The 26703-nt window shown below is 45.8% G+C and overlaps 9 protein-coding genes across 9 annotated transcripts; 4 read left to right on the top strand and 5 right to left on the bottom strand.

Moving 5' to 3' along the window:
* Positions 1 to 692: 692 nt before the first annotated feature.
* On the bottom strand, positions 693 to 2535 carry GGS22DRAFT_200072 (cytochrome P450; the record flags this gene model as incomplete). Its single annotated transcript, XM_047966389.1, has 5 exons — positions 693 to 1124; positions 1184 to 1516; positions 1573 to 1808; positions 1866 to 2247; positions 2497 to 2535. The coding sequence occupies 5 exons, from the start codon at positions 2533 to 2535 to the stop codon at positions 693 to 695; spliced, it is 1422 nt and encodes a 473-aa protein (XP_047818803.1).
* Positions 2536 to 4646: 2111 nt separating this feature from the next.
* Positions 4647 to 6403, top strand: GGS22DRAFT_200070 (putative multicopper oxidase; the record flags this gene model as incomplete). Its single annotated transcript, XM_047966388.1, has 2 exons — positions 4647 to 5012; positions 5063 to 6403. 2 exons carry the CDS (start codon positions 4647 to 4649, stop codon positions 6401 to 6403), a joined length of 1707 nt encoding a protein of 568 aa, XP_047818802.1.
* Positions 6404 to 7075: 672 nt separating this feature from the next.
* Positions 7076 to 8183, bottom strand: GGS22DRAFT_200068 (histidine phosphatase superfamily; the record flags this gene model as incomplete). Its single annotated transcript, XM_047966387.1, has 1 exon — positions 7076 to 8183. The coding sequence occupies exon 1, from the start codon at positions 8159 to 8161 to the stop codon at positions 7076 to 7078; it is 1086 nt and encodes a 361-aa protein (XP_047818801.1). The 5' UTR covers positions 8162 to 8183.
* A 386-nt stretch (positions 8184 to 8569) lies between these two features.
* On the bottom strand, positions 8570 to 9975 carry GGS22DRAFT_136567 (3-oxo-5-alpha-steroid 4-dehydrogenase). The gene is made up of 3 exons (XM_047958605.1): positions 9934 to 9975; positions 9489 to 9886; positions 8570 to 9410 (listed from the first exon to the last, which is right to left on the bottom strand). The coding sequence occupies exons 2-3, from the start codon at positions 9567 to 9569 to the stop codon at positions 8634 to 8636; spliced, it is 858 nt and encodes a 285-aa protein (XP_047818800.1). The 5' UTR covers positions 9570 to 9886; positions 9934 to 9975; the 3' UTR covers positions 8570 to 8633.
* A 1270-nt stretch (positions 9976 to 11245) lies between these two features.
* GGS22DRAFT_136561 (uncharacterized protein) lies at positions 11246 to 14647 on the top strand. Its single transcript, XM_047958604.1, has one exon. The coding sequence runs from the start codon at positions 11378 to 11380 to the stop codon at positions 14237 to 14239; it is 2862 nt and encodes a 953-aa protein (XP_047818799.1). The 5' UTR covers positions 11246 to 11377; the 3' UTR covers positions 14240 to 14647.
* Positions 14648 to 14722: 75 nt separating this feature from the next.
* GGS22DRAFT_188242 (uncharacterized protein) lies at positions 14723 to 16504 on the bottom strand (the record flags this gene model as incomplete). The annotated part of the gene is made up of 3 exons (XM_047964706.1): positions 14723 to 15294; positions 15394 to 16209; positions 16315 to 16504. The coding sequence occupies 3 exons, from the start codon at positions 16502 to 16504 to the stop codon at positions 14723 to 14725; spliced, it is 1578 nt and encodes a 525-aa protein (XP_047818798.1).
* Positions 16505 to 17313: 809 nt separating this feature from the next.
* Positions 17314 to 20754, bottom strand: GGS22DRAFT_200066 (telomere repeat binding factor-domain-containing protein). Its single transcript, XM_047966386.1, has 5 exons — positions 20624 to 20754; positions 20032 to 20486; positions 19421 to 19979; positions 18912 to 19370; positions 17314 to 18855 (listed from the first exon to the last, which is right to left on the bottom strand). The coding sequence occupies exons 1-5, from the start codon at positions 20679 to 20681 to the stop codon at positions 17681 to 17683; spliced, it is 2706 nt and encodes a 901-aa protein (XP_047818797.1). The 5' UTR covers positions 20682 to 20754; the 3' UTR covers positions 17314 to 17680.
* Positions 20755 to 21465: 711 nt separating this feature from the next.
* Positions 21466 to 22166, top strand: GGS22DRAFT_200062 (uncharacterized protein). Its single transcript, XM_047966385.1, has one exon. It carries the CDS (start codon positions 21508 to 21510, stop codon positions 22012 to 22014), a length of 507 nt encoding a protein of 168 aa, XP_047818796.1. The 5' UTR covers positions 21466 to 21507; the 3' UTR covers positions 22015 to 22166.
* Positions 22167 to 24504: 2338 nt separating this feature from the next.
* On the top strand, positions 24505 to 26645 carry GGS22DRAFT_162390 (aldehyde dehydrogenase). The gene is made up of 3 exons (XM_047961216.1): positions 24505 to 24777; positions 24889 to 25291; positions 25349 to 26645. Exons 1-3 carry the CDS (start codon positions 24716 to 24718, stop codon positions 26375 to 26377), a joined length of 1494 nt encoding a protein of 497 aa, XP_047818795.1. The 5' UTR covers positions 24505 to 24715; the 3' UTR covers positions 26378 to 26645.
* The last annotated feature ends 58 nt before the right edge of the window (positions 26646 to 26703 follow it).

Below are 26703 nucleotides of genomic sequence, written 5' to 3'. Positions count from 1 at the left end.
TCTTCGAGCACTGAAGATGACTCGTTCCAGATATCGTATGTATACACTCTCAGTTATCGCTCTAGTCTCCAGAAACATAAAATCTGTACCTAACGAACTGGTTCTGCTTGGTCACCCCCTAGGGCCAACCATCCGACAATATTATATAAGCAGAACAATATTAGGTAATTGATGCTTATTAAGAAATTTCAGTTTGCATTGACTTAGTCAGCAGAAGTTTTCGATTACTTAATCAATTACCCCACCTTACTTAAGCATTTCCTAAGTACATTTTACCCCGCCATCTCTTATGTTGCGCAACAGCGCAGCAACGTCAACTTCCAGTACTATTTTTCATAGGGAAGCGCTAATTACAGGCGGCTATAGCGCTAAAGCCCGCCATATCTACCTAAGCTCTAGCGTATAGCTCCCCATGATCTAGACATCTATAACAGATTCCTTTCATCTCAATTGGGGTGGTTTCTTACACGTACAAAACGTATATAAGACTTCAAATAAAATGATTGAAGTTTATAGTATTCATTGAAAGTGTTTTTATGGAAATTTCTTGTCATAGAAATTGTGCGATTCTTTTTTGAAATTTTCTAGAAATTTGCAAAGTCAGTGAGTTTTAGCGAGAAAAATGGGGGCTTCTGTGTGTAAGGTTAGTGGGTGAGTATACCTAGGCAAATTCTCACAGGCGATAATTCTCTTTAAATACAGCGTTTTCGCACCCGTATAACGGTTTTCATATCTGGAATCTTCATCGCCAGGAGATCCGTAAGTTGAGGTCTTGCTTCGGTGTATTCAATATCGTAATTAGTCAACAGGTATGCTACGATCAATTTTATCTCATGAACCGCAAGGAAACGACCTGGACACGGGTTCTTGCTAGTGCCGAAGCCAAAGAAGTGATCGTCTGGGGTGGTTGTAGGCTTGATTGTTTCGTATCTCAGCCCATCTGACGTGCTGTCGCTACCTTCGCTTTTAGTCTTCACAAACCGGAAGGGGTCAAATTGACGTGCGTCAGGGTATATAGTTTCATCGCAATGAATACTCTCCATTGGTAGGGCGAGAATTGTGCCTTGGGGGACAAGAACACGAGACTTTCCGTTCTCGATCGATATGCCACTCGGGTCAACCACCTATATCGAGAAATGTGTTAGGAAAATAAGTAGAATCACGGAGAGGAGACACAACGCACTGCCCGAGCCATAGCTATGGAAGCAAAAGGTGCTACTCTCATAGAATCTCGAATTGCAGAGTCTACGAGTTTCAGTTTCCGAATTGCTTCTGAGTTCCACGTCCCACCAGCATCACTTAACGCCTTGTCGCACTCCTGTCGCAAAGCCTCGATATACCCCAAAGACGGGTCAGAGGTGACTAGGCTTGATATGAGATTGTGTAATGTTGATGTCGTACCATGTAGAGATACATTGTTGGTGATAAGAAGGCGATCAGAAATCAGCTGTACCGATAGTTGCGTATCATCATCGCGGGAAATTGCTTCGTCGATGATGAGCTGAAGCGCATCTTTCTATATCTGAAGTTAGCTTACCGACGTAAAGGACATAGCCAATGATTTATTTTTACCTCTGATTTATTGCCGTTTCCGACCTGGAACTTTGAATGGATTGTCTCCCTGATTCTCGCTTCGACATAAGGAGCGCATATCTTCGTAAACTTCCTGGCGTAGTACGCACACCACAGCTTAACCAAGTATCCCATGACAGGTCTTAACAATTTTGGTGTGATGTTAATCAACATTGCGCCACCAAATAGTGCGACAGACTGGCCTTCTAAACTTGCCAGATATTTCTCATCACTGCCTTAGGGGTAGGTGGTGTTAGCTAAAAATTTAGCTGTCCGTACCGTGGAGGACGTACATAAAGGAGAGCCACATAGAGCAGAATTCGCAGCTCTAGCGACAACGTGGAAACATGCTTTCCATATCGTAACCTCCGTCCATTTGGAGTCAGTGCCCCACGAGGATTTAAATGCATCTTCAAGTTCGGTAAGCATTGGACCCGTAAGTGTATCGAGCTTTCGCGTAAGCTGGCTAGGGATGAGGTATCGGTGGTAAGGATCGAGAACGACCCTTTGGTCTCGAATAGTGTACCTTGCTTGTATCTGCTCCTGGAGGGTACTAAAGACATCTAATTGGTCATCAGGTAGTTTTTCCAAAACCTTCATTTGTTCTGTTGGGAGGACTATCACTGGTCCTCGGTCCATAGTTGGAATGAGGTATGGTAAATCCCGCTTGATGAACTTGGCATAATGTCAGACCACCCAAGAAGAATTTACAAAGCCAAGGAATATCACCTTGAAGTATCCCTCAGAAGCCCATTCTGCCGTCTTGGATAGGGATCGAAACGTCGTTCGTAGACTATTAAACCATTCATCACGAACGCTGACTAGGGGGAATTTTTTGAGCAAAGTACTCTCTTGACATCGTCTCTCCGATCTAAACGTGATAAGGAAGTAAGTAAGCAGAATAGATAGCACCAATAAACCCACTTCTATCCGTAACATAGAAATGACCATTTCGTAGTTCATGAGGGCGAAAGAAGCGGGAGAGATCTATGGCAATAATGAGAAGACCTTCGCCATGTGCCGAATTAAATTGGAAAAGAGACATTGGAAATTAATCGACCGAAAACAATGCTAAAGATCTACAAAATGTACAGATGTCAGGATAGGATAATGATGTTGCCCACTGCGGCACAGTCGAACCAACAAGATCTCTCTAGATGTAGGACAAGAAGCCAATAGCTTCTCTTACCATCAATGCATTGGAATCAATCAACTATGGAGTTAATTATGGGTCAGAACAACAGGACAACATCATAATAGATAAGTCATGTGCAAGTTGGTGTTGATGTTCCTATGAAGTCCCGTAGAGTGCTGCTCCTTTATTACGTAGGTAATCAGGATATTAATGGTGTAGAATGAAATATTGTTGCACGGTGTGCCTTTTTTCTTTAGTGGCTCAATTCCCTAAATAGGCTTAAATTATAGGGGTCACTCACTAAGGTTTAGTGGGCGGATCACCATTAGGTCTCAATTTTAGCCTAGACTCAAAACAGTACCAATGAAGCACTTGCTTATCTAATCAAAGACTGGGCAGAGGGCGTGTCTCACGGTTCAGCCCCTTCGACAACCTGAATAAATAATTATAGAGATCGATGGATGAGTACCTAGTATTATTCAAGACGTGACTCATACATACTATTATTATTCAGATTATCTTTAGGTGCTGTGAAGCGTCGCAATATGCTACAAGAAAAACTTCTTCAGTGCACTACCTATCTAGAAAATACATTGTAATGGGTATTACCTAGGGAATTGACTAGAGTCATGAATCCTGCTTTGTCGGTAGCTTATTCAGTGAGTATCACCCTACAATGCCAGGTCTCTTGCATTATGAACGGTATAGTTTTTCAAGGGGAAGATGACCTAATCTGATTGTTCGATTATATAATGCGCGTTTGGCTGACCTAATCTAATATTACCTAATCCCGCAGAACTGTTATGTAATCAACCCGTCTTCTAAGTTAACTCTTCAATAATAAAAGGAAAGAATATAGACGAAGTTATATACTTGTATTAATTTTCACATATCTGAGTCCTGAATGACCCAGTATATCGCCGCTACCGATTTTGGAAACGTCAAGTTGCTTGAAAAGCTTGAAGATGAAGATCTCGGTTATTAACCGAACCATTTATTAGATAAGGCGATGTTTTATAGATTTCATATGCAGGGGTTACGTATGTTCCCGCACTCGCTAGCACAAGTCTGAACAATACCTTAACATCAATTCGATGAGTTTAACTGTCTAGCGCAACAGTAGACCAAAAACATCCGCTAAATATGTTCAGTATTGGTTAGATCGGTATGCCGGGGCCAAGCTGTCATAACTATTTATTGAATCCGAAGTTGCCTTATTTCCTAGCCCGACACCAGTAAACTAGGTATCTACATGCTAGGATAAAATATGCATTGAGGAGCTTTTCTTAAGCGAACTGGTGATATTTAGCATTTTAGTCAATTTCCTTGAGAGAAAAATACGGGTTTTCTTTTGAAAATATAACAGAGTTGTATATGTTTCAGGTCGAGAAAGTCCAAATTGGTTAATGATGCAACTAACAACGCCCAAAATCAAGTTTTATCGGCTGTAACAGGATAACTTGGACCGTATTCGCTTATATCGTAGAGCTAGTCAAATCCTCCTAGCCTACTAACTAACCCCTTTTCAGACTATATCTCCGCGGCTTCAACCGTGCCCAAGCAGTCGGTAACGATTATTCCCTACCCCTAAACCGCATGGTGCCCTCTAAACGTAGCAATTCAGGTGTATATAGTTTAAAACCGTGCCATTAAGCTTAGCCACTGTCACGATAGCTTCGGATAGAGATCACTCACGGGAGGTCTAGATTGAGTGGTTAGACATCGTGGTCGTATAATCGATAGGAGTGGACACGACGCTATGGTGGGCTGAATTTTACGTCAAAGCTGGATGGCAATAGTATATCTATCATGATTGTGTTCGTTCTTAGGAGATCGCGGTAGTGATGATATCGATTCTCTATGCCAGATAGGACGTCACTTAAGTCCATGACACTCGTTTATTTCTTTTAGATATATCTTAATATTACAATCCTTAAAGATGCGGCCGTCAATGTTTTGGTCCGCTATCACTACGCTCTTTGCTACTTCACTCGTTTCTGCATCTTCAATCCATAGGAGACACTGCCACAACAATATTGGTAAATGTAATTTTCATCCATCTAACAGTCCCAAGTGCTGGGGCGACCACTCATTAACTACAAACTGGTACGACGAGATACCAGATACTGGTGTCACGAGAGAATATTGGCTTCAAATTCAAAATGGTACAGCGGCAGTCGATGGGGTTGAACGCATAGTCTTGACGGTCAATGGATCGGTGCCGGGACCTACGATCACTGCGGATTGGGGAGACAACGTTATCGTACATGTACATAACGCGCTAGAGAATAACGGCACTAGCATCGTGAGTATCGTCGTCCTGGACGTCTCTTTAGGTCGCTAACAGGTCGTCAGCACTGGCATGGTCTAAGGCAGAACTACACGACGCAGAACGATGGTGTAGCGTCCATCACCCAGTGTCCCGTCGCGCCTGGAGACTCTATCACATACAAGTTTCGAGCCGAACAATATGGACATAGTTGGTACCACAGCCACTTTGCGACACAAGCTTGGAATGGAGTTTTTGGTGGAATCGTCATTCATGGGCCATGCTCAGCCCCATATGACGAGGATAAGGGCGTCTTATTCCTCAACGATTGGTTTCATAATACGACCGATGCTTTATGGAGTACAGCTTCAGCTGGTAGCCCACCTCCGGCACAGAACGGTCTGATAAACGGAACGAACATCTATGGCAGCGGAGGAAAGAGGTTCGAAACCATATTTTCAGACGGCAAACGACACCGAATTCGTCTAGTAAACGGAGCTATCGATACTCACTACAAGTTCATGATCGATAACCATAAGATGAAAGTCATCGCCGCAGACTTAGTTCCAATCAAACCTTACACGACAGAAGTTCTAAGCATCGGCATAGGACAGCGTTACGATATCATCGTCGAAGCAGACCAGGGCAAAGGCGACTTCTGGCTACGCGCATACCCAGACATGGCATGCAGTGCCCAAAACGAGATGGCGGACGACATTAGGGGTATCATACGATACGACACCTCCTCAAGCGCAACACCAACCTCAACGCCATACCCCTATACAGAAGACTGCCACGACGAGCCAATGTCCAAACTAGTCCCCTACGTACCCCTGGACGTCTCCAGCCCCACCACAAAGAAAGACTTCAACCTCAGCTACACCTCCACCACGACTGGGATGTTCAAATGGACACTCGACGGCACAGACCTACTCTCCGACTGGGGCGTCCCCACCCTCCAGCAAAGTCTCCTCGACACTACCGTCTTCAAAACATCCAGCAACGTCGTAGAGCTTAACGAAAAAGACGCATGGGTATACTTCGTAATCGAGAACGGCGCCGCGGCCCTCGGGCTCACGCACCCGATCCACCTCCACGGGCACGATTTCTTCGTGCTCGCGCAGGAGGCCAATGCGAATTACACCGCGACGACGCCATTACAGCTTACGAACCCACCGAGACGCGACGTCGCGATGTTGCCCGCGAACGGGTTCCTGGTTATCGGGTTCGTGACGGACAATCCGGGGGTATGGCTCATGCACTGCCATATCGGCTGGCACGCATCGCAAGGGTTCGGGCTGCAGGTCGTGGAGCGCGAGGCGGAGATCCCGCCGCTGTGCGATACGAGTAGTATCGACTCGACGTGTGCGAAGTGGCAGAGCTATGTGGCGGCGAAAGGGGTTCTGCAGGATGATTCGGGGATATGACCGATTACTCGGTGGAGGTGTTTACCTAGTAATCAGGGGTAATTATGGAATTTTACCTGGGGGTTAAATTCGAAGGATAGGTGTGGATTCACTACGTAGAAAGATATATAATGATAATGTAATGAGAATAGGGGGGCGGCTTAAGGTTGGGATTTCTTGGAATTGTACGGAATGTATGAATCAATCACGCCTTTCGCTGTCTAGGTACCATACGACTTGGAACTCCTCTTTCCCTGCACGAACAACATTTCAAATTTGGAAATATAAATCGTGATTTAGATAGGTATCTAGGTAGGTAAGTAGTTAGGTTAGTTACAAGGGTTTAAGGTACTTTTAGCTTTACATGTGATGTGATCCAGAGAAGTGATTGAGTCCTGGGGTTCTTGTACGCGTTGGTGGATATGAATGAATTATCTAGCTACATAGAACTAAAGATTCAATATAGATACCTATGTATCTATCTATCTATCTGCATAGGTAGGCAATCGTATTTTCAAATACTACATTATGGTATGTAGGTACCTATATAGGTAGGTGGGAGGTGTCTTATCTGAATGACAGAAGCCTCACTTACCCAGTCTACTAGGTAAATACTTATAGAAAAGGCCGTTACCTACCTAGTACCTACATTCCCATACTCATTTATAGGTAGACGTCGCGATTGTCTTAATTTTAATGATCGAAGATTGTTGAGTTGGATGCGAGAGCATCTTGTTGTCTTCTCACAAAACTGTTCTGAAGAATCTGTGTTCGCGCGTTTTCTTGTTGGGAGGCACCCTGGACATTGCCCCTAGCGGCTTTACTTTCCTCTGTTTCTACCAGTCTCAACGGCTTAGTATCCGCGAATCGATATGTTCTATTGCCTGTATTGGGAAACATGGCCCCCTGGGTTCTCTGAGGTGTTGCGTATTCATCAATTAGATATCTTATGAAGCTACCATGGGTAACGACGACCACGTTGATTTTCTGGGGGTTTTGGTGGGCCCGGCTATATTCGGTAATAATGTTTCTAATGCTTTCTTTGGCATCGGTAGCACGAGCCAGGAGATCGTCTGGCTTAGCTGAGTTGCCTCGAGCGTTGTCGTACCAGTCATCAGGAACACGAGCAGCATCTACAAAATCCCCAAATTCTTGGATAATGGTTCGGGGCTCCGATCCAATATTACATGGATTATTGCCTACTTCTTGGAGATCAGGTATTAGAATGATGCTCTTAGACCCGTCCTGGAGAGCTGGACTAAAGCAAAATATAGTTGTCTGTATGGTGCGCTTCATAGGCGAAGCGATGAGTATGTCTATATCCTGAGGAACTAGTCGTTGTATTTGAGCGCACTGGGTAAGGCCTACAGAAGTCAAGTACGGATCGGGAATTAATCTCCCACCTTCAGTGGCATTATGCAGACCTTCTGCATGACGAACTAAAGTGATTGTAGCGGACTTCAAATTGACGGAACCGTTACCGGGACTGGGGCTAGAATTATTGTTGACATTATTGCCATTATTGACATTGTTGCCATTATTGATATTGTTATTATTGTTGACATTGTTAATATTGTTAATATTGTTGCCATTATTGACATTATTGCCATTGTTGACATTGTTGTCATTATTGACATTGTTGCCGTTGCTGTTGTTGCTATTATTGTTGGGGCCTGCAGACTGATCTTCTAAAGCTTCTAATGCTCCCTGTATATTTGGAAAGACATTAGAACCCGGAATATATGATGGATTGGAAAGAAGTTGAAGTAACTGAGACATTGTAAGTTAAATGGGATAGTATGTCTAGGTAGATACGGGTTTGTAGGGAGTCGATCTGTGTTGGGTGATAGATAGGAGATGGTTGAATCTTGGTAGGTAGGTACCTGGGTATTTATAGAAGTTAATCACCTTCACAGCTTTAATGTTATTGTTAAAGAATAATTGCATTGTTATGTAATTGTAGTAATATGATAAGATGCCTGTTTAAATTGTATAGTTTCTTTGTCCTATATTATGAGGTAAGTGATTTATTCTTTAGCTTGAGAAACCTAGGTATTATTCGAGACGGAGAAGTCACCCAGGCAACTGTTCGCAATTGTTGCGATATTGAAATTAAATATTGAGCTAGCGTCGTCTTTATCTTTAACTGGGGTGGGTAGGGAGTGACGATATTAATAAGTACGTACAGGGACCAATATATGATCCAAGCTGGAGAGCTCGGAACATTATCAATACCTAGGTACCTAGGTAACTAGTAGATACCAGGGATAATAATGTATTTGCCTTTGATTTTGTCCTCCCCAAACTTCTCCTTATACCACTTTCCGCCGGACACGGCGCGGGGTAGCATGGCGAAGAATTCGTTAATCAAGAATGATCTCGCGGGGGCGCAAGCAACACCGGCAGCAACCCAGTATCCGAACCACTCGACCCATTCCATGAAGTAGTGAGGGTAAAGCATGTACTTGAACAGCCCGTTTTGGGGCACTTCGTAGTGCTTGTCAACTGTCTTCCCCTGCTGCTTCAGTTTCGCCTGACGCCGTAGCTGGCCTCGACGTATCTCTCGTAATTCCTCGTCGGAGAAGTAATTGGCGGTAAGTCCGACATAAAAAAGGACAAGGCCAATAGAGAATTGAAGGACGGACCAGTTCTGGGCCTTCCACTCTGCCTGGGTAGTTGGCCCGTAGGCTGCAAGCCAGCTGCCTATGCAGGTAGCATTGGATAGTTGGAAAAGGATGGCATTGGCCCAGACGAGCACATGTATAGGAGACATGGATGGCTGGATGATAGGGAATATGACGGCGCGATAGGTGTAATGGATAACGAACAGGCCAGCGAGAACCTTGTTTTGCCACGGCAGGTCGGTGATGCCGTGCTGGGCTGGAAGGGTGCTCATAATGTACAACAGAGTGGTGAAGCCAGGAACTTCCATCGTCATCCAAGCGATTCTTCCGGGGATATTAAGTTTACTTTGAACTGAGGTCTTTCCCATACCGTACCACGAGTTGATCCATTGGATTGATCCTATCTGTACAATTGGTCAGTTTGACTGCTGAATATTAAGTACCTAAAAGGTCAATGAGAGGATTGATGTCGTGAATCATACCAGTGGGTAGAACTGCCACCAGAACAGTATTTTCTCGTAATTTTCTTGACTCGCGGGGAGCCAGTCTTGAATGAGGGCCATGATCAATCCTAACAGTTTACTAGGTACCTAGATACTTAGTATTAATGAAATTGAGAGGGTTTGAATCCGACTTTACGCATAACAGAATAAGGACCCGGAATGAAAAAAGAGGTGTTCCTAATCTTGGGAGGTTTTCGCACTTAAAGTCTCGGGTATCAAGTGATTTCATCGATTTTATCAATGTAACCATGACATCGGCTGTTTATATCAACAAGAGGTGGGTGCTTAGCTAAGACCCGGACGCCGGAGGATCACCGAAGTGGATCTTTGGCAGGCGGAACTAAATATCCCCTGTATTCCACAATTCGATCAAAGAACTTATGAATTGGTTAGTGGATCCATAACTAACATGTTTAGTACCTACCTAGTACCAATAAAGCTACTCAGGTACTTAGCAACAAAGAACATAGTACCCACCATATTGGGTAAAACTTTCAAGTTGTGAAATCGTTCATTACGTCATGAACTAGTAGCTAGATGTGGCTGAGTTGTATCCCTTGTGGCTAGTTATCGAGTTGTAGCTGACGAATTCGTTTATCCGCCACCAATAAACGTTAGCAGTATGGATCGTCCAACCACTGCCCCGCAGACCCACATACCATTACAGGGCTTTTTTAGTGAGGGCTTTTCACCTGACCTGACCACTACAGGTTTAATAAACCATTATTATTATTTTACGCGTTTTAACGCGTTTTAACGCGCTTAATACCTAAAATAACAACTTTAAAGGTATTTAATTAAATATTTAATTAAATATTTAATTAAATAATTAATTTAATAATTATTTAAATAATTATTTAAATAATTATTAAATTAATTATTAAAATAATTATTAAAATAATTATTAAAATAATTATTAAATTAATTATTAAAATAATTATTAAAACTTAATAATTATTAAAATTAAATAAGTATTTATTAAAAGCTTATTAAATATTTATTAAATATTTATTAAGTATTTATATATTTATTATTTTTTTAAATGTTAAATAACTTTTTTAAATTTCGAAATTTTATTATAAACTTTAAAAATAATATTTATATTATTTATTTAATTTTAAAATAATATATTTAATAAGTTTTTAAAATTATAAATAAATATTTATTATTTACTTATTATTTACTTATTAAATACTTTATAAATACTTTTATTTATTAGGTGTTTTTATAGCAGTAGTTTAGTGAGCTTATAGTGGTCAGGTCAGGTGAAAAGCCCTTACCAAAAAAGCCCTATAATGGTATGTGGGTTTGCAGGGCAGTGGTTGGACGATCCATATTGCCATAAACGTTTGTGTCAAGCTGTTCCGCACCGCCACATGCTACCAACATGGATACGACATTGGCTTCTCCTAGTAAGACAATTGGCTGGCTGTTTCCTGTTGTCAGCTTCCAAGGTTCAACTAAGTAAAGACCCTTGCTCCATCCCGCAATCCGCCCTACCGGCTATACCAAATACCAGATAATTATTCTGCTGCCTACATCACATACTTGGATGTATGTGCTTTACGAAGATAATCGCTCTTTTCAACTTTCTAGTTTCTAGACTTAAAATTGCTTAAAGCTACTCTTACCTACCTACCTAGGTACTTAGAACGTGGTCCATAGAAGCTATTCAACTGCGAGTTTATATCCTCTCATATATTCCTTCATTTCGGCTGTTACGGCCATTTTACCTAAGCAACACGCAAACTGCAAAAGCTGTGATGACGCAATTCCAACCTTCGTGATTGAAACCCTACCACTGTTAGCGAGATTTATACTTCGATTGAAGAGTTTTTCGGCCAAATTGGCCTCGCCGAAATACCACCATGGTCTCACGAAAACCGCTACCCGACAATACCTCGGTGAATACCAGTACGCCTCCCCCCGCCGTCAGTATACAAGCTGTGAGACAAGAGCTCTGGTCTGCTACCGACTCCGAATCAGACTCTGAAAGAGTATGGGGAAGGGATAACTCGAGTTCGGCACCGGTCCAATACGGTGGCGGTGATATCGGTAACACAAAGGTTGCGGGGAGCGATAACACGTTGCAAGATGTGCCAGATACACTTCGACCTGGCACCATTTCTAAGACTCCGAGCTTTCATCAAGATCAAAACGAAGAGAATCCCTGGGATGACCGTAATGGGAATAACCGCATAGAAACCGGACCTGTAACCGAACCTGAACCCGAACCCGAACCTAAGTCAGACGAGATGCCAAAATCTCTTTGGCCTGGAGGGACACGATTCGAGACGAACCCCTTCAAAAGGAAGCCCATTCAAGCCGCCTCGACAAGCCAAGTGAACCAGGATAACCAAGAATCTCCTGCCGCTCCTACAATTCCTCCGCCTCCACCTCCTGTTCCAATCGATCCGTTTGCACAACTACATATATCAGAGCCTGAAACGAGTACAAACCCATGGCAACCCACGCCGGTTGAACCCAGGACGTCTAATAGCCCGCACCCCGCTCCACCCTTGCCTGATCAAGAAACTAAGGGCAATGTTTGGGACTCGGGTTTGTCGTCAAGGGTGCCCTCGACAGCTCCAGTCTCGAACTCTCCATCGCTGGTACCTTTACATGCAGACGGCGAATCTCAACCGTGGCGCAATCCGCCTTCGGGGCCTTCACATCAGCAGTCATTAGATAGATCCCGCGAGGCGGAAGACATTTTTAACGATCAGCATGCCTGGGATGATATTGGATCTAATAACAAGGGCAAGCAACCGGCTACGCAACCGATTCAAACACAATCTGAGACTGTTGACGGTTGGAATCTAATTGATCATGAGCCTATACCGGAACCTGTCCCAGGAACTTTATCAAAGCAAAGCACTTGGGAGAACTTTATGGATGCAGATGACGAGGCACCGAAAGAAGCGGCTGCGCCAACTACTGTAGAAGTACCTCCAAGTCTACCACCCCGACGACCATCAAATGAGAATCCACCGCAGCAACCCCCGCGACCTCAACCACCAAGTGCTACAGGTAAATCGGAAACTTACCAGATAAAGAACATCAATTGGTTTGACCCGAGAGCGGCCAAGAATCCCCGAAAGTCGCCGATACTCGTCCAAAATGCCAACGGACCTTGCCCTTTAGTTGCACTCGTGAATGCGCTTACACTCACAACCCTAGCCAACCAACCAGACACAAATCTAGTAGAGACTCTGAGGTCCCGCGAACAAATTAGTTTAAACTTCCTTCTCGAAGCAGTCGTCGACGAACTTGTGACTCATCGCTACACCAATCTAAACGCGTCCTTGCCGGATATGTCTGAATTATACTCTTTTCTCAAGGGTCTTCATACCGGCATGAATGTGAACCCGCAGTATATACCAAGCTCTGAAAGTATGGCAGCTTACAAGCAAGCATGCCCAACATACAACCCTCCTTCTGAAGATCTCATCCCTGGGACTTTCGAGAATACGCGAGACATGAAACTCTATGCTACATTCTTGATTCCACTGATACATGGCTGGTTACCTCCTAAGGAGGATCCAGCCTACGATGCCTTTACTAGACAGGCTACCTCTTACGATGATGTACAAAGCATATTATTCCGCGAGGAAGAGCTTGAGGATAAGCTCAGTAATTCGGAGATGGGTCTCACCGAACAGGAACAGCAACTTTACCAAGACATCATAATTATTAAGTCCTTCCTCATGACATCTGCTACACAGCTGACCCCGTGGGGTCTCGGGGTCATCACCAAAGCTGTCCTACCGGGGCATGTATCTATCCTATTTCGCAACGATCATTTTTCTACACTGTATCGACATCCCCAGACACTCAAACTCTTCAGTTTGGTTACAGATGCGGGCTACTACACCCATGATGAAGTCGTTTGGGAATCACTGGTCGACGTTAGAGGCGAAAGAACCGAGTTTTTCTCCGGCGATTTCCGCCTAGTCGGTGGCGCCCAGCATCAGCGATCATCTGCGAGCAACTCGAGCCCGTGGCATTCCGAAGCAGGATCGAGCAGCAATGCGCACGGTGGTGAATGGCAAACTGTCCAGGGCCGGCGACCACGGAATAACAACCCCAACAGCGAACCAAATCCCAGCTCGCCAGTAGCGCCAAAACATGAACAAGAGGATAGGGATTTAGCACTGGCCTTGCAGCTCCAAGAGGAGGAAGAGGAACGCCACCGCGCAGAACAAGCCGCCCGTCGCCGCGAAAGTCAACTCTCGGAACAGTTCATTGAACAGCAAGGTCGGCAGGGCACTCCATCTCGCGGAGGTCACGGTCGCGGCGGTTCTGTCAGTAGGGGTGGTGGGGGCCCTCAACCACCTGCTAGGGGGAGTTCTGCTAACCAGTCTACGAGCACATTGGCTAGCCGAGGAAGATCGGCCCAAACACCCCAGCCACAACCACAACAACAGGTCAGGTCCTTGATCCCCCCAGCTTCGACCACACACAGACCTATAAATGACAGCGCGGATGATGCACCGCCGAGCTATGAACAGGCCTCCAAGGCAACTCCGTACGTGCCGCCCGCGGGACACCCAAGTCACCCTGAGAGCAGTCCAAGCAGCTCGACTCCTAGGAGGAGACCCACTCTTCCCGGACCAAGCAGTGCCGGGCCGAGTACATCTGGGAGGGGGCGCCAGGGCGCAGGACCACCGGTTCCTGCGGGTACTGCCCAAGTAGGAGGCGGGAGAGAAAAGGATTGCATTGTGATGTGAAGTAATGAGATCATGAGTTGTATTATGACAGGAAAGGATTCATGAACGAGTACGAAGGATGGTGTTAATTGGTTACGAGATCGGCACGGCTTCGCAGGAATTCTATGTTACGGGAATTGTACTATTAGCAAGGGATGAGAATTAGCAATTAGCAGGCATAGGTAAATTACGCAGCCGATGAGCTTACGCCCGGAATATAGAATATTCATGGAACTCAGTTGGTTTGTTGTTACTTAGCGACCGATCGTTTGGCAGGCGAGTGATTGGTCAGGATTGGATTATGGAAAATTGTATTTTGACACAAGAAGAAGGGGAGGACTGGCGACGTTGCGGAATTGTGGCAATACTAATGTGCTAGAGTATATCTTATGGTTTCAATAAATAGGTACCTAGGTACCGGCTCTAGACAGAAAGACGAACACACGGCGAATATGCTTAAACCATCGATCTATTTGACACTATCTACCTCCCGCAACCTAAATTTTAGCATTTTACACATTGACTGCACTTACCGCCACCACCACAACCGAAACATGGACCTATGTCTAACCCCACCCCGGCGCCACTACTACCCCCACGATCGGTAATGGTATCATCGTCATCGCTATCGTCGTCATCGTCTCCGCTGCTACCGCCATGAGTTCGACAACACGCGCCTCCATATCTAGTCCCGAAAGTATGGCGGCATCCTCCACCGCTGCATGGACACAGACCGGAGCTGAAACCTACACCTAAGCCCATGCGGCGCTGGTGCACGTGCTCGGCGCAGTACACGTTACCGCCGCTACATGGTGGCAATGTTGCTGCGGCGGGTATAGCTGCTGTAGTGTTTATGGTGGTGGTGGTGGTAGTGGTAGTGAGTCGCGGATTAACGCACTCGGATTCAACACATCGATGGACATCGCAGAACAGGGACGTACGGGCAGAAGTCGGCGTTATGGTCTGAGCGAGCATCGTTATACATCCGTTCGCTCGACACACGTGATACCGGCAGGCGGCGGCGTTGCCCTCGGCGTCGAGAGTGCAAGACGGGAAGGCGCATTTGGATTTTAGGTCTGCGATTTAAGTTAACAGAGACGGGTATCATAAGGAAAGAGCCAGTCACACGGAGCAAGTGTAAAAGAAAACGGTCAGAAAAGGGGTAATCCACATACGCTCCTCACACCTCGCCGACCTGACCCCCCGTCCTCTCACCGCGCAAAACGCCATACACCCAACCTCCTCGCAGAGCTCATGGTCAGCGCAATACACCGGATTAGCCGGGGTCCCCTCCCGTCTATTCGGACAGTCCTCCTGTCTCGTCAGCGCCGCCATACACATATGATCCGCGCACCAAACCCCCTTCCCCATCTTCCCTCCTCCTCCTCCTCCTCCCCCTAATCCCCTCCTAACCCCCGCCCCTACCCCTACCCCCACAACCCCCGTCCTCCCCGAATCATACCTCTGCTTCCGACACCCTCCCTCCGCACACTCATGGCTCTTACAAAACAACCCGCCCTCAACATCGACACGGGGTTTACTACACGCCGGATACAAAGCGCACGTGTGATCCCGACACGCACTCGCCGTCCCCTCTCCCCCTCCCCCAACATCAACACGCTGTCCCGCGCACCCGGCCACTGCACCGCAGTGGTGACGGAAACAGTATTTCCCCGCGCGATGCGAGACATCCTGGAACGCGAGACTGTGGCATCCGCGCGCCTGGCAGGGCTGGTGGCCGGGGCAGTAATGTTGTTTTCTCAGCTCGTCTGTTTCTGCTTCTCCTACATCTGGGAGATGGGAGGACGGGGTAGGTGGGTGTACGCCGTTGACGCAGCCGCGGGCGCGGCAGGTGTGGTGGACGCAGTACTGGGCTGGGCTTTGGCGCGGCTGGTCGCAGGATCGTGCGTTGCAGGCGTGTTTGGTGCAGTAGGGCGAGTCGGGGTGTTTTTTGGAGCGCGGGGCGTGGCAGGTTGGGTGGGTGCAGGAGTCTGGAGGTGTTAGTTGGGAGATGGGAAGGAGGTATTTAGGGTTGTTGGTGTTGTAGGAGAGGGACTAGAGAAAGTGGGTGAAAAGGGAGGAGTTGGATAACTTACGGCGATGGCATATCCGCTCCTCCCCATGACCACGCTTGAAAAACGTCTTTTGCTTAAGACAGACGGAACAAATGTGGTATCCGCAGTATGGAGCGAACACTGTGCTGGTAATGATTCTCTTGTTGTTGCAAGTTCGGACACGGCACTTCGAGTCTGTATGGAAGCATAGCTGCCAAGGAGATAAGGCCATTATCTCATGTTTTGGCTACCTACCTAGTAGCTAGGAATAGTAGGGATACCATCGAAGTGGGAGCCGTTAGAATAAGATATAATATATATGGAGGCTCTGCCCATTGAAATAGTCGGAAACATCCGAGGATTGGTCTATTTCGGAGTCGACCCCTTTGAATCAATGACCAATCTCCGAGGACGGGGATAATTGTCCTGGTGGCTAGGTACTCGCCTCCCAAACATCGGGAGTAGAGAATGCCTTGTAGCTGAAGAGCCAAACACGGGACATGACGTGGACGATGGGATGAGCTGACCATAGCGAGAGTCCCCGTCTAGGACAATCAAACGAAGTTTTTACGTCGCCCTGATTATCCATTTTAAAATGTCGTTACACGTCCAGAATAAAGGCTATAGGGCTGACGGCTACGTGATAAATCGGAATGCAACCGACCGCTTCTATAGAAAAACTAGAAGCCTTAAGCCATGGTCGGTAACATATTAAAGAGCCGCTCGCTCGTTACACCATAGTTACATCGTCATACAGCTGATCAGTTACTCAGCGAATTAAGAAAGCCTTATCCGAAAAGGTCTTTCGGTAGAAGTTCTACTTACTTGATACGTATTGGTGATTATAGTGAATGAAAACATATCTGAAGTATGGACGCCTAGGAGCATACGGATGCCAGGTTAATATCTGTCAGGGTGAGACGATGAGATAGCCTCATCAACAACACTAGAATCTGCCGTTCTACGAACCCCTTCTTAGAGGAAAATATTACGACCAGACAAAATGAATTCTAGGTCTTCTAGTAACACTACTTAACGCATATCCGCAAGCATCCGTGGCGGAGGACATTTACAATCCAATAGGGCGGGCGTAGGCGAACGTGTATCACACAATCCAATAGATTCCTCTTGACCGAATCGATGGCATGTTCCATTCGATAAACGTGCCAGCAAGACTGATGTTTGTCTATCTAGCAAAATGCCTAAACTAAACGACGGCAACTGTTCTGTTGCCTCCTAAACCGCGACCGCCAGAACCACCCAGGGGTATCAATCAATCAATCAATCATGCATGACATGAGTCTCGTGAGTTTGACTTAAAAGGAAAATAACAACAATGCTACTGTAAGGGTGGACCTCCTGAAAACTCGTCATTCCGCACCCAGCGGTACCGGTTCGTGTCCCAAAACTATTGAGTCGACGTGGCTGCCGGTGTAGCCGAGGCGGTGTTAGAGGGTATATATCCTTCCTCGGCATTATTTAGATCAGAGGCGGCTGCTGATTCCCTTTCCCTTTCCCTCTCCCTTAATAATGCAGCCCCTAGGTTGAGGACGGCAGCGTCGACGCTACTCATCTCGCTCCTCTCTGGCTCGATACTTTCTACAACAGGGGCTGTTTCCGGGTAAGTCACGGACATAGGTGCTGTAGAGGCGACTGGATTGGATATCAATCCTGTCGCGGAAGGCATGGCGGTTGTAGTAGCGGGAAGTATCTGCTGCTCAGCCTGGGGAATAGGAGGCGGCGGTGTATGTTGGTGAGCCGATGATGTAAAGGTGGGGAGGCTGACCGGTTGTGGTGCAGGGATAACTGGACGCGATAGAGGAGTGGGTGTCGGCGCAGATGGCTGGATGTGTTGCTGGGTAAAACTTGGTGTACCCGGTTGTGAGTTGGGATGAGACAACGGCTGGTTAGGTGTTGCACTTCTAGGAACCGTGGTCGAAGGACTCTGTCTCGATACGGAGTTGTTCTGTAAACCCCCCGCCAACGTTAATATTCCATTTACGTGAGCTTGTTGTTCTTCTGAATTTAATCTCGCTTTCTCCTCGGCCTCTTTCCTAGCAGCTTGAGTAGGAGCTCTGGTCTTCAACTCGCCAGTAACACACTGGAGGTAGTATGGCATCTCCGAATTCGTCTTAAGGAAGAATAGTTTCAAGTTCCTGGCCTTATCCTTCAATTGAACTTGGGTTCGGTCTGCAAGAATGTTACTGATAGACCCATTGGGACCAAACAATGACAAGATCTGTGACCAATGAGGGCCCTTGACCATGTCAAGACCCATCATAAGTGCCTTCTCTTCTTCGGGACTCCAGGGTCGACGGGTCGAATGCGAGCCTTCTCGGCGCGCATGGGTTGACGAGCGTGCTGCCGCAGCCTGCCGGGCGCGTTCGTAGAGCGCCGGAGTTGAGTCGGTCTGATTCGGCGGAAGGTGATCGTTAGTTGTTTGGTATGTAGTTGCCCCAGTATTTTGAGGATGTTGCTGATAGTGATAATACTGTTGCTGTGATTGAGATTGCTGTGCTTGCTGTTGTTGGATTTGTTGATGTTGTTGGTAATTGTTATGGCTTGCAGTCGAGTGAGATGGTGCTAAATCTAGTTAGATAATACTGCTTATAATTGGGTTTGGGTGGTGTGAGACTTACTAGTGGATTGGGGAAGTGATGTTGGCTGATATTGATTCTGTTGGATGCTTTGCAAAGCTAACATAGTGGCTCTCGAGGCACTTTCAGCCGCAGATGCAATAGCTGATGGTAACTCCGTGGTGCTTCCTTTAGCCTGCTCGACAGCTTTAGAAACATTTTCTGCTAGAAACGCAGATAATTCATCCAGTTCGTGAGATTCGTTAAGATTAGGCACTTCGCCGTCTGGCTCAAGGGCGCTCTGAGCAGCCCTTGATGCCTCTGCGATCATAGCATTGAGGTCAAATGTATCATCTAGGCCGTGGTCGTGATCGATATGATCATTCTGGGTGATATCCTCAATAACTGTTGTCGTTTCCACTTTACCTGTACCTTGTACCCTGATGCTTTCTATGTGATCATTGAGGAATGTGCTGAGACCGTCAAGAAAAGCTTCGTAGGTAAATTGTTTGCTTAGTGCTTCTATGATAGAATTAGTATCCCACAAGACCAATTAGATGTCGCCAACATACGAATACTGTCGATATCGCCGGATTCGTTGAAAAGCATAGCTTTTCGCGCCTTAGCATTTGCTATAAACTCATATTCAATGATCGACAAAGGCAGATCCGGATGATGTTCTTGTAAAGAATTTTCGAGTCTCGCAATAAATAGATCCTCCAGGAGCTGGTCCTTAGCCATTCCTCCAGTCTCTAATACAGCGAGGAAAATCTGTGTTTTTAAGCCTAGATATAAATCTGCGGCATCTCGTGACACTTCTTGATTCTCGGGTACGAAAATACGGAGGAAATGGTCGTTGATCTCCTCCAACCCAAGCTCATTGGTTCCAAATACGCTCGCGCAAGCTGTCGCAAGATTTATTACCCTTATAACCTCCCGAGCTTGGCTAGCAACGTTGAGTTGTTCAGGATACAGCAGCGTATGTGTATCAGAGAGCAGGTTGCGCTGCGCGTCAAAAGCCGTCTTTAGAACGGCATACTCCTTAGCGATGTCCGATTCAGGGTCGCCGCTTAGAGTCGCAACAGTATCTTCTAGAGATTGTTCAGACCAAGCGGTGATGATATCAATCGCCTACTAATTCTTAGTATCTTCATTTCCAACACTTTTCCCGCATTACACCTACCAGACTACCTAGACCAGGTATAATATGTTTTCGACGCGTGAAGTCTCTTGGATTGCTCCATAGAGATTCAGGGCGCGGCTCGGAATTTTCGGCGGGAGTTGGTGCTTGTTGTTCAAATGTCGGTTCTAAGTCTGGTATCTCGTGCGATATAGCGTTTACGTGTTCTTGTTCGTGCTCGTGCTCGTTTGATGGTAAGCCGTCAACTCTGTCGGGTTCCAGGTGAAATTGTTGCATAGCCTCGGCTTGGGCTTGCTGAACAAGAAGAGCGAGCTCATCCATCTCGTTCGCACCATCGCTCTCTACCTTAGTTTCTATCTTTGGTCGCTTTTCGTCCCGCGTTTGTTCGCCGCCATCGTCGGGAGTTCGTGGTCTCTTAACAGGCGACTGTGGCTGTTCGGGAGCTGGGTCGAGGATCATGGCATCGTGGTTCGACGGCTCGGCTTTGATGTCAGGACCTTTAGCGTATTGTTAGTAAGAGTATTTTAATATTATTATGTATTCATGGATGAGATTAAAGCTCACTATGTGAGACATATGTAGCTATCTATACGAAGCAAGATAGTAGAAATAATCAAGTTGAACTACTACTTACTTGTTAGCGGCGCGGCAGCAGCTATGGCTGCCGCAATAGCTTCTGCGACGTCAGCCATAGGTCAACTTCGTTTACGCGACAATAAGGACATCGGTTTTAAATATCAATGGTATGTTGATAAGATGCTGTTGGTGTCGGAATGCAGAATAAGCTGTATGTCTTGATGTACCTATTCAATCCACCACTCTTCAAAGATAATACGGCGAAAATTTAGTCAATGCGTCCGATAAGATTAGAAGATTGCCCTCAATTCTTGCCCCAAAGATTTTAGGCTATCCTGACTGTCTGATACACAAAATCCTATGAACTTTAATTCCCAAAATAAATCTAAAATAATTAATACCTATATGGTATCCATCCTACGAAAGCACTTTCCCATAATTGCTATTGGTCTATATTCAAGTACAGTACATGCGCATAAACTTCAAGTCTTTAACACTGAGCTGAAATACATGTAAGCTCAATAGCGGCACCCGAGTCTGTAGTCTCTCAACTTTCTCTATTGCATCTCTTATTCTATGTACCGTATAAAATAGGTATTTCATCAAAAATAATTGTGTCATTGTATAATCTACTGTGTACACTGTATGTAGCAAGCAAAGAATCTACGAAGCCAGTAGGTACATACTAAGTACCTACAACATGCAATTAGGTAAGAATCTTGTCAACGTTGAAAGTTTTAATAGGTTACGCTTTACGAGATGAGGCACAGAAAGTTATATGATCCATTGTTATTGATAGTTGTCGGAAGTTCCGGTAAGTCGTAACTCATTGTTGTATTATATATATATTATAGGTACCTAGGGTAAGTAGGCAGTTTCCAGAAGGTAATCTCGAGTTAAACATCATTCAATTATCTATCCGGTTAACTCTAGCCATAAATCATGTCATCACCCACGGATGACCTACGCTCCATAATGGAGTCGACATTGCTCACATTCCTCGGACATCAAGCACTCAATCGCAATGTTGATCCGTCCGTGCCGGCGTCAATGACCACATCAGAGTGTTTGTGGTATATAAAACCAGACAGTTTCATGACCAAATACCCCTTTGTCGACGGCGTCAAGACCAGTGCAGAACAGAAAGAGCACATGGGACAAGAGATTAAGATCATGGAAGAATCACGAAATAAGATTCTCGACAGCACTATCGACGCAGTTGCGCGTAAAGGAAGCGCACATGTTGAACACTGGACGAAGTTTGATGGAAGCAAACCATCAATCATGGAAATATGTTGGTTTGTGAACTTCACGGACGATGGAAAGAAAATCTCAAAAGTGGTCAAATTCATTGATACTGCAGAAGGCTCAAAAACGATTGAAGATATGGCTAGAGGAGGATATAAGCTTGAGGAAGAGGCTGCTAAGAAGGAGTCTGGCCAGGTCTAACTCCTAACTCCTAAGGCTTTATGATTGAGGACCCCCACCACTTTTACTAGTTCTGCATGCCGGGCTTTAATTGTCGGTGATTATAAACACCCCGTACATGCGGTCAAAGACATCATTGGTATCATTGGATGCATCACGACATTTGAGGTCCCATGTGTTGTCGTAATTGCCATGATGACAAGTTGTGGAAATAATCAGATATTCAAATACGTAAGAGAAGGGCTTCACATACGTCAATTGGATTACCTCGCTTGAGACTTAGTTGTGTTACTTGGAGTCTTCAAAATCTTCAATAGGTATATAATTGCGAGTAACATGAAATGAGAGACATAAACTACCTAAGTAGGGTAGGTCCAATCAGATTTACAAGTTACCTACTAGTCGAATGTCCTTTTGCCCGTAATAGACAGGTCGTGACGATGTTGGAACTATATTGTTTCGACGGGAACGGTGAGGGCCGCGCCACGTTCGCGATTTATAGACCCTCAAGGTCAGTGGGATGGCTTGGCTCGCTACCTACTAACCCGAGATAGCATTTAGTCGCATTCTCTTGTATTAAGAGGTATAGCAGGTACTATTTGAGGTACCTAGTATATTTCTCGAATATCCAATCGATTGAGACTTGATTGTTATAATCTAGGTACCTATTAAGAAATTTGACCAGATGATTTTATGTAGATCGACTGATAATCGACAATAAAAATAGAAAGCGGGATCAAAGCTTAGCAATCGTCACCCACATCCACTAAGGCGCGTGTTCTCATGCAGTTAAGCGCTTAATCGAAGCTACAGTGATCTATGGGATTTTCCCCGTTTTCCCCTCCGCCGAAAGGAGACCAGGGAGCGTGATGAAAAAAAAAGGTAAGGGCAAAATAGTAAGGTGGGGTATAAGGCGAGTGGATTGAAGAAAGACACGCCTCCTTGAGGTCCACCCGCGTCTGCGGCGGTCATGTTTCATAAGCTGTCGTTATCAAATACAGTAAACCGTTTTTACCTTTCGTCCGTAATAAGGTCATATTCAACATCCACTATTCTGTTGAACCCGGGTAAGGTAATCATACATTCGACAATAGGTGAACCAATCCCAAGCATGTCGCCACGCTATCGATGTAAGAAGGTGAGAACAGACGCATGTAAGCCGACTCTAGTAAGGGGTCGTTGAAGTCAACTTAGACGAATAATGTCCGGAACAGGCAATTAGAGCCTCGGCGTGAAAGCGATAACAACTTCATGAAACATGGGTTTTGAGGCTCCTCATCCATTCTTCTGGGATGAATCTTCCATTTGTCCGTATCGAGTCTTCGCGTCGCCGGCGCCACTTACGCTGGCGTAGTAGCTTCGTTCACCTACTCACCTAGGCATTCGCATTCCAGGATTCGTCTAGTTGTCTGGTTGTCTAGCTGTCTGGATGCCTGGTTCGGAAATTCGTAAGCACCCCATCCTGCCCGTTCCCCGTTGTCTTGCCCCAGAGTGATAGGTAAGTCGCCCGCACAACTGGAGTTCCTCCGCACTGCGGGGAACTTTAGACCAGACCCTTAAACAGCTAATACGGTCAGTTTTGTATGCTGGTCAACGACTGTGGCAAAAACATCGTTCGATGCGACTACATTGCGGATGTATTGAAGTCGGTGTGTTAATCTTGTAAGATCAGTAATATTTAATTATTAGCTTACCGATTTATGTATTCGTAAGACTTGTACTACGTGTATGATTTCACAATTATTAAGAAAACTTTATACTAGTAAGTAGACTGCTAAATGTAGACCCGAATATGGTGACAGGGTGATTAATGCAATTGGTGTATAAATACATGACTACTACAGCGGCCGTAAGAAACGCCATTTGTTTAATAAGTGCGGGGTTAAGAATGCCCTTAAACCACCATCTATGTTCTTTCAATTCTACTCAAGCTGTTGAGCTGCCAAGCATCTACTACCTATGCAGCTATGTAGGCTATGTCAATACCTAGGGAAAGAGGACAGAGCGATGGAATCATTGGAGATATTCAAAGCTAATTGATCCTTTACGGCAACACTAAAACAACCATATCCACTTAATGACATAAATTGGTGACATAACGTCAAACTACTAGGTAGTCTGTGCTTCTTCGAGGAAGTCGCTAAGGAAGTCAGCTGGGCAATAGTAACCTCCCGAATTTACCAATTCCAAGGTTGTCGTGATAGATTCTCTACCGATCCGACCAATAATATCAACTCCTTGCACTCCAGACTTCTCCGTATACTAAAAGCAAGTACCTCCCTAGTTACCCCGAAAGCCCCATACTTCCGGGAGAGTGGAAATCCTCCGTTCCACACCCGTAGCGACTAAATCATGTAAGAAGTAATGCGAAGTAATGGTACTATGTCGTTTGGGGTAACGTCTTTGTATCTAGGATATCGTTCTTGCCACATAATGACACCGTCTACTAATTTACCCCGCCTTTTATCTCGGGGGGTTGAAGGGGGAACTCCATACAACTCCCGGCTCCATACCATACAAAGACGACCCCCTCTCGAGGAAAAAGACCTACATATATACCTCCCCCAAACCATCGTCAACTTCCATTGAAGCATCTCCTCATCTTATACTGACAATTCCCCAATCCCACGATACAACAGATCGACGTAGGACGCAGCTCATCTCTCACATACAGCCACACTATACCCATTGCATATAGAGAATACGACCTATCATATACAGTATGCCTCTCTTCACACAGCTCAAGACGCCAATCACCGGCGAATATAGCCAGCCAACCGGATTGTAAGTCAGCACTAAACAATAAGAAGAAATTCCCTTCCACCAATGAACGATGGTCCTGCGACTATAAAATTTCCTTCTTCGTCCAAGAGCTAATGTAATTGTTCTATTTAGGTTTATCAACAACGAGTGGGTCGAAGGCGTTGACAAGAAGACTTTCGACGTTATCAACCCCGCCACAGAGGAAATCATTACCCAAGTTAGCGAAGCCACTGAGAAGGATGTCGACATTGCAGTTGCCGCCGCCCGAAAAGCATTCAACGGCCCGTGGCGAACAACTATTACTCCTCTGCAGCGAGGTGTCTACTTGACCAAGCTCGCCGATCTCCTAGAGAAGAACACGGATCTATTAGCTGCTGTAGAGTCTCTCGATAATGGAAAGTCTATCACGATGGCCAGGGGTGACGTCGGTGCCGTCGCAAACTGCATCAGATACTATGGTGGCTGGGCAGACAAGATCGAGGGTAAAACTATTGATATTAACCCCGACTCTTTTCACTACACCAAACACCAGCCCGTAAGTAAAAATTGCGATAATACAACCAGATATGAATAGAATATTAACACATTGTAGGTCGGTGTCTGCGGTCAGATTATCCCGTGGAACTTCCCCTTATTGATGTTGGCTTGGAAGGTCGGACCGGCTCTTGCCACAGGCAACACCATTGTCCTCAAGTCTGCTGAGCAGACACCTCTTTCTGCTCTCATCTTCGCTAGCCTCGTCAAGGAGGCTGGATTCCCTCCTGGAGTTCTTAACATCATTTCTGGCTTCGGTAGGGTGGCTGGTGCTGCCATGTCTGCTCACATGGACATCGACAAGATTGCTTTCACCGGTTCTACCGCCGTTGGCCGCACTATCATGAAGGCTGCGGCAGCATCTAACCTAAAGAAGGTCACCCTCGAACTCGGTGGCAAGTCGCCTAACATTGTCTTTGACGATGCGGACATCGAGCAAGCTATTTCTTGGGTCAACTTCGGTATTTACTTCAACCACGGCCAATGCTGCTGTGCCGGTTCTCGAGTCTACGTCCAGGAAGGTATCTACGACAAGTTCATTGAGGCCTTCAAGAAGCGCGCGCTCGCAAACAACGTCGGTGACCCATTCGACGAGTCAACTTTCCAGGGCCCTCAGGTCAGTCAGCTACAATACGACCGTATTATGGGATACATTGAGGAGGGTAAGAAGGAGGGTGCCACAGTCGCCTTGGGCGGTGAGCGACATGGAGACAAGGGCTACTTCATCAAGCCCACAATCTTCACCAACGTTACCTCTAAGATGAAGATCATGCAAGAAGAGATCTTCGGCCCCGTCGTTGCTGTTGCCAAATTCAAGACGGAAGACGAGGTTATTGCGCTCGGCAACGACAGCGCTTACGGATTGGCTGCTGCCGTCCACACTTCCAACATTACCACAGCTATCCGTGTCAGCAACGAGCTACGCGCAGGTACCGTCTGGGTCAACAGCTACAACCTTCTTTCTCACGCTTTACCGTTCGGTGGATTCGGAGAGAGTGGTATCGGTCGCGAACTAGGAGAGGAGGCCCTTTACAACTACACCGAGACTAAGTCGGTATCTATCCGTTTAGCAGGCCCGATATTCTAAACGCGAAAGTCGAAATAGGGATAAGAAACTAGAGAAGCCGAGGTGTACTATTGTACCGTCGAGGTGGATGAATACGGATTACTCGCTTTGTATGAGGACCTATGATAAAGGTCGGGTCAGTGATACCAGATACCAGATACCAGCATACCTGAACGAGTGAGATCATGGGATTAATAATCCCAGTGTATATATTTAAGATTAACTAGTTAGTTTGCTATGGCGTACTTCTACTTGGCGAAATAAGATATGTAACGGTCATTTTCGGCTATATTTATCTTGACTTTTTATTGTTTTCGTTGATGCCTAAGTGCGTCATCGACTGATAG

This window comes from Annulohypoxylon maeteangense, assembly GCF_022496945.1.
Source record: "Annulohypoxylon maeteangense strain CBS 123835 unplaced genomic scaffold GGS22scaffold_8, whole genome shotgun sequence".
NCBI classification, from domain to species: domain Eukaryota; kingdom Fungi; phylum Ascomycota; class Sordariomycetes; order Xylariales; family Hypoxylaceae; genus Annulohypoxylon; species Annulohypoxylon maeteangense.
The sequence above is the reverse complement of the archived record's forward strand: the minus strand, read 5'-3'. Positions and strand labels throughout refer to the sequence as shown.